Genomic DNA, 7,296 nt, shown 5'->3' with positions numbered 1-7,296 from the left:
GTAAAAATCAAATGAGAATCTTGAATTCTTTCTGAAGTGTTGAGCACTCTCAAACCATAGGGTAACATTTATCCATCTGCAATTATTGCTTTCTTATGGTAAGGACTGCTGCTTGGATGACTCTCTGCCAATCTTTTCTCTGATGCCTCTTTTTCAGCCACCTTGGACTCCTCCTTATTTCTTGAATGCCCCAAACATGTTCCCACCCCAAGGTCTTGGTGCTTGTGAGCTCCTTTGCTGTCCTCCCAACCTTTGCCTGATTGGTTCTTTTCTTTCTTTTAGAGGACGATGGAATGCCAGCTTATTGGTAAGTCTTCCTGGACCACCCTCCCTAACTAGACCCCCTTTCCCATTGATCACCATGGACTTGTGTGCTCCAGACGGTGTAAACCCCATGAGAGAAGGGGCTCTGTCTTTAGGCAGATGTTATTTCTCTAGAATGGAGGATGGGGACTGCCACAAAGGAGATAATTGATTTGCTAAATGAGAGAGTAAGGTACATAACTGTGTGCGTGTCCTCCAACACTTGCTGAGTTAACAGTACCCCAACATAACTGTGTGCGTGTCCTCCAACACTTGCTGAGTTAACAGTACCCCAGGTTTGCTAGATTGTGTTGTCCTGTCAAATTTTGCAGGTCATGTTCTATAACCCAAATTCTCAACCTCCAGGTTGCTCAGGCTGACCCCCATAATGTCTGAGGGACCAAAATATGTGTATTTTGTGATACTGTCTCAGGGATTTCAATGTGCCACTGCAGTCAAGGCCCCAAAAGCAGTCGTTTACCCACACTACCCTTGTGGTGGAGCTGTCAGTGACAGGGGTCAGGCACAAAGGATGGGAGTATGGGGGTCATCAGCACAATACTAACTGTGTATTCGTGAGTGTTCTTCAGAGAAATAGAACCAACAGGATATGTATATACATATACACACACATATCTATCAATCAATCAGTCGGTCAACTGATGGATAGATAAAAAGAGATTCATCATAAGGAATTGATTCACATGATTATGGAGGCTGGTAAGTCCAAAATACGTAGACTGATGGCTGATGTCCAAGGTCAAGTCAAAGGCTGGAAGTTGCTGCAGAACCAGGAAGAGTCCATGTTCAAGACTGAAGACTGTCAGAAGGGAGGATTCCCTCTTACTTGGGGGAGGGTCACTTTTGTTCTAGATAGGCCTTCACTGATTGAATGGCGCCCATCCACACAGGGGATAGCAAGCTGCTTTACCCAGTCTACCAATTTAAATATTAATCTCATCCAAAAACACCTGCACAGACATACCCAGAATTATGTTTCAGCAAATATCTGGGCACCCTGTAAAGTTGGGAAGTAAAAGTAACCAGCATATCATCACTCATAGGGTTGTTTTCATTCCATTTAATTCCATGAGTATGTTATTCATATTCAGACATAAACACAAAAGTTTCATTTACTATGACTGTCAACTTTCGGATCTCCTTTGTAATAACCCTACAGAGTGTCTTCTAAGCGTCCTGTCAAAATATTGACTATTAGTCTTTGGCTAAGCACAGCTTCCTCTCTGGATGTTTTTCTCTACTGTAAATGTTCTATAAAACAAAAAAGGAAAAATAATTACTTAACTCCAGAGAATAATTAAAAAAAAAAACAACGCAAGAAGTATCTTCAAATAAATAAAATCTTTGAAAAAGGGGGGGGGCACCTAGGTAGCTCAGTGGGTTAAGCCTCTGCCTTCAGCTCAGGTCATGATCTCAGTGTCCTGGGATCGAGCCCTGATGGAGCCCTGCATCAGGCTCTCTGCTCGGCGGGGAGCCTGCTTCCCCCTCTCTCTCTGCTTACTTGTGATATCTCTCTCTGTCAAATAAATAAATAAAATCTTTTAAAAAAAATCTTCACATAAATCACATTAAATTCTAATATTTCCTTTTGATTTGAAGATAAGATTCATAAATTCCTCTTTTCCCCCTGGAAATAAAAGGAGAAGTTTGAAATGGAAGGACAAAACCTTTGGATGAAGGCAATGCTCACTGGAGATACAGGTCCTGATGTGGAGAACAAAAGCAAAAGGAAATATACATAAAATTAAATTTCCTTACAACTTGCAGCCCATTGACAAAGAGTGAGACATTCCTCCAGGAACTGCAAACTATGTTAATGTTAATGCTTTGCTAGATTAAACAAAACCACCTTAGCTAGACAATAGCCAGGCCTCCAGGATCCTGTAAGTCTTCTTTCATGTATGCAAATCCTTTTGGAAAAGTCTTTTATCTCTGCCCCTCCCAACTTAAAAGTATATAATCAATTGCTCCTTGCAATCCCAGGGCAGCTCTTTTGCCCTTGGGTCCTGTCCCCGCGCTATAATAAAAAGGAACTTTTTGCACCAAAAATGTCACAAGAATTCTTTCTTGAACACTCGCTCACAGTCCACGTCACATCAGGTGTCAAGGAAGCCCTTACCTTGTGAACTTTCACTATTGGGCTCTTTCACCACCAAAATGAAGGTTAAAAACTTAGACAGGCATAAGCCCACAAACTCTAAGTGAATGGAGGATGCTTTTAGTCTTTCCTGTGTCAGGAGAATGAGTGAGGAGTGGTCATGGAGCCGATGGTGACTAAGGGAAGGTTGCAGAACAGATGCAGAATTGCAAGTGTCTGGTGGAAAGACACTTGCAGGAAAGACACTTCTCAGGAAAGACCTCAGAAGGAGAGCCAGCAGGTGTAGAGGAAGGCTGGGGCTGAGAACAGGAGGAGCATCTGGAACAGGAATAGTAACAGGAGCCTAGATTCTCCCCCTCCTCTGCTCTGTTCTGATGTAGGAAAGGATGCTAGAATTCGAAGCCCATGGCCAAGAAAGAATTATTATTATTATTATTTTAAGATTTTATTTATCTATTTTACACAGAGAGAGAGAGAGAACACAAAAGAGCACAAGCAGGGGAAGGGGCAGAGAAAGAGGCAGAAGCAGTTTACCTGCTGAGGAAAGAGCCCAAAGCAGGGTTCAATCCCAGTACCCTGTGATCATGACCTAAGCTAAAGGCAGACATTTAGCCAACTGAGCCATCCAGGCACCTCAAAGAAAGAATTCTTGAGATGTTTTTGGTGCAAAAATGTGATTTTATTAAAGCATGGGACAGGAACCCTGGGCAGAAGGAGTTGCCATGGGGTCATGAGGAGTGGCCCATTCTATACTTTCAAGTAGGGAGGGGGTTAGGGATAGCACAAGTCTCTAAGGAATTTTGGAAGCAAGGTTTCTAGGACCTTGAGGGGGCTAGCTGTTATTGGGAAAAGGTCATTTATTACTGTCTAATAAAACCCTAGTCATGAGACCCTTCAGATGTATATGGGTGGGACATATACTTGGGGGAAGATTACCAACACATATGTTAAGGGGGGTTAGAGATAAAGGAAGTTTCCAAAGGTATTTTTATATGTTGAAGTAGACTTACAGGATCCTGAATGGGGAGGCAGGGTTCAGGCTAGGATTGCCTTTTGCCTTTAGCAAAGTATTAACATCTAGGCAGTTGAGTCACTAGAGGAATGTTACTCTGCCCGTTTCAAGGACTTATCAATGGACCATAGGTAGTAAGGAAATTTAATAATTTTCTTCTGCCTTTGTTTCCCACATCATGTTCTGCAAGCATCCTTTCCCACAATGGCATTAGAAGTTTATTTTCTGATAAGAATGAGTCACAGTGGGCTCAAACTCACCAGGATCAGCACAGGGTGGGATGAGGATGAATTAAAGAAATCTGGGGAAACTGAGAGATTCCATAGGTGAATGCAGAGACGCTCATACTCCCCTCCCCATCGGCTCCTGGCATTCCCTTCCAGGTGGGGCACTGTGGGACTCTTAATCTGGAGAAACAAAGCAGCCTCAGGGAAAATGCCTGAGATAAGGGACTTCAGAGGCCCCAGCTACTCCCTTATTGATTCATCTTCAGGGAAGCCCACTCCTTCCAAGTCCTGCCCTGCTGGAAGAGGTTTCAATAGGCTTTTCAGTATCTCATCCTTTAGTATGAATTAAGAGCCAATACCAGCAATGAAGACATAAAGTCGATGAATTAAAAAAAGGAAAGAAAGAAACAAAATAGGAAAAAAACAAAGGAACTCAGTGGGAAAATGATAATAAGAATATTAGAATAAAACAGTAAAGTTATACTTAATGCTCTCAGAGAAAGAAGAGATGATGTTTTATTCACATAAAAATATTAGAAGGAAGAAAGAGGGAACAAGAAAGAACTCTGGATAAAAAAATATGTGAGAACTCCAACTAAAAACTCAGTTGAAGAATCAGAAGATAGAGTGGAGAAAGTCAACCAGAAGAAATGAAAATAAATGGTAAAACAGCGAAAACTGGGATAAGGAAAGATAAGAAAATAAGAAAAGTAGTCTGTGAGCTCCAGTGATTTTTAAAGAATTTCTTTAAAACAAAATTTTTCTCCAAAAGAGAGAAAAATCTTTTTTAAAAAGCAACTTTTTTTTCTTTTCTTTTCTTTTTTTTTTTTTTTTTCAAAACTGAAGAAAATTATTTTCGGGGTTAGTCTAGCCTCTCCTCCCAATAACCTAACTGCCGAAGAGAATGCGCAGTAAAGGAAAGGATCTAAATGTACAGTGGAATTAAAATAAACATTTAAAGCAAAGGTGAAAGGTGGGAATGCTCTGGTACTTCTGAAGATCACACTGGAACTGAGAAAGACAATGGAGACATACCTTTTAATTACAAAGGATAATAATTCTAACCCTTGACGGCAGAGCAGATAAGCCCATACGAGGGAGTTCTTGGAAAGCTTACCACTCACATACTACCAAAGAAAAGAGGAAGTCTTCTTTCAGTATGAAGGTATAAATCAGAACAGAATATGATTCAGGTTCTGGAGAACAGGTGATGTGACATGGGTGAGAGGGCAATGAAAGTGCCAGGGAGAGAGCTGAGCAGCCCAGCAGGGGGTCCAGTTCCTCTTGGAGCCTAAGAACAGGGCCCTTCCTGGGAACAAGAAAGCCATCTGATAAACTACCAGATGTGCTGGACTACATGGTAAGCGTGTTCAAAATGTTTAAATGATACCGTTGGGAAGCTTAAGAATTAATAATTAATAGCAGGGATGTAGAAAAATCAAGCTGATGGAAAAAAATCAGTCAATCAATAAAAATGTACAGAAAAGAAAATGTATTTATAATATGCTGATTGGCTCAGCAGAGAAACAACAGTCACAGAAGGTCAATAAAAGTATTTACATACAATGTTGATGATGAAACATTGCAATGTGTTTATATTGGGATGAAAGCAGGAGAAGAATAGGGGTAGCCAGATAGAGACAAAGCCTCCATGCTTCACAATCTGATATCAGTAGACATAGCAAACCTAATAAAAAAAGGCGTTTAAGGGGGCGCCTGGGTGGCTCAGTGGGTTAAGCTGCTGCCTTCAGCTCAGGTCATGATCTCAGGGTCCTGGGATCGAGCCCCGCATCGGGCTCTCTGCTCAGCAGGGAGCCTGCTTCCTCCTCTCTCTCTGCCTGCCTCTCTGCCTGCTTGTGATCTCTGTCTGTCAAATAAATAAATAAAATCTTTAAAAAAAAAGGCGTTTTAGATAATCTCTAAAACTGGAAATATAGAGGTAAATGTTGAGGAAATAGTTAAATGAATTGAATGTGGGAGACTCTGAGAAAGATACCCGGGGTGAAAGACTGGACATTTTAATTTGTAAATGCCTTACTTCAATGGTTCAAAAATTCATTTTAAATAGATATGTTTCAGTAAAGGTATAACTTCTCATATTTTTTAAAATAATTTTTCTCTGTATCTCCTATGTTGTTATATAATTTCTTAAATTAGGAATCTATGATAAAAATATTCTTTGAACTAGTTCTGTAGTCATATGTGTGTATCAGTCCTGGAACCTGCAGTGGTCAGTGACATGTTCCAGCGAAGACCATTTTAGGAACATTTAATAGAGGGCTACTTCCAACGGAATGGGCTGGGTGTAAGCAACCAGCAGGGCTGTTCCCAGACTGGAGGGAACGTTGTGCACAGCTGGTAGTGTTAAGGAGACCTGGGATCTAAGGGAGAATTCCACTTCTCAGGCTGGGATCCAGGAATAAAAATTCTGCTTCTTTTCCCTTCCTCTGATCTCTGGCTAGGACTCAGGAGCTCTGAGATGAAGGGCAGGGCTGGGGGAAGGGCGGAGAAGAAGCACTGGACGGAGCACAGGGAAATTACCTCAAGACAGTGTGGAAAACGATGGACTGCTTTACAAACCCCAACCCATGACCTGAAGCCTGCCTCTCAGGTGCAAGGTCTCCAGCTTAGGCATCAGACAGTGACACCTGTGACACTGCAACATCTGTTTTCTTCCCTGGATCTTAATCTCTTTCTGCTCAGTCCAGCCCTCCAGACTTTGATCCCTGGGCAACTGGCTTCAATTTCTCAATTTATGGGGGCTGTGGCCTTCTTCTCTGCCAGGCTTTCGTTGTGGGTTGCATCGGCCCACAACGTGGGTTTGATACTCACCGTGAGTGCCAGCTCCTGACTTACGGAGTAACTGTTAACGTCTAAGTCTCATTGTCTTCTATGAACTGGAGAAAATGCTTCCTACAATTTCTATGAGGGTTAAATAAAGAAATGTATGTAAAGCAACTAGCACAATGCTCAACAGTGAGGGCCATTTCCTATTTCACACAGTGAAGTTATAAGTCATTAAAAGAATGTTTCATGGGGTTGGTGAGGGTAGATATGATGAACTCCAGGAATCAAGGGAGAAAAGTTTTATGGCAGAGAAACTTCCAGAATGTTTAGAAAGGAGTCAAAGAAAACACTGGTGAGAAAATAAGGCCCGGATGTTTTACATTACAAACGCAGGTAATAGAATAACTACTGTGCAAATTTTGGTTTCCTCATTTTAAGAATAGGACTAATCATGATAGCACCTATCTATTTTGGTTGCCATGACAACGAATGTGCTAGTACATGTAAAGTGCTTAGAGCAAGGCTGGGCCCACATAAAAACTCATGCCAGTTATTTTCAGGGGGTTTCCTGAGCCTTTGAAATTTCCCCCATGCTTGCTACTTTCCAAATCTCTTGTCTTTTGGTAAAATAGTAGTAAAAGCCCAAATAACACAGTGTGTTTTTCTTTCCCAAGAAAGCAAGGAAAATGGGAACTGGAAACATAAGAATAGTCCCTAAGCCAATTTTTAGAAAAGAGAGAAAGAATGCTTCTTGAGAAAAGCAATAGGCGGAGAGGAAGGAAAGAAAGCTCAGTTTTTAGGGATCCCAGAAAAATCTTGATCTAGGTGGCCTACCTTACAGGAGGTCC

At 41.5% G+C, this 7,296-nt stretch overlaps 1 protein-coding gene across 1 annotated transcript in view; it reads left to right on the top strand.

Annotated features, from left to right (window-relative positions):
- Positions 1–288: 288 nt before the first annotated feature.
- LOC125097294 (tubulin alpha-8 chain-like) overlaps positions 289–7,296 on the top strand; it is a 28,693-nt gene continuing 21,685 nt past the window's right edge. The window contains exon 1 of the mRNA XM_047724887.1: positions 289–307. Within this exon, the coding sequence (XP_047580843.1) occupies positions 289–307 (19 nt within the window). The remainder of the gene's footprint in view (positions 308–7,296) is intronic.

The sequence above is a fragment of the Lutra lutra genome, chromosome 4 (genome assembly GCF_902655055.1).
Source record: "Lutra lutra chromosome 4, mLutLut1.2, whole genome shotgun sequence".
Classification (NCBI taxonomy): domain Eukaryota; kingdom Metazoa; phylum Chordata; class Mammalia; order Carnivora; family Mustelidae; genus Lutra; species Lutra lutra.
Note: the sequence above shows the minus strand (reverse complement) of the source record. Positions and strands in the feature narration are given on the sequence as shown.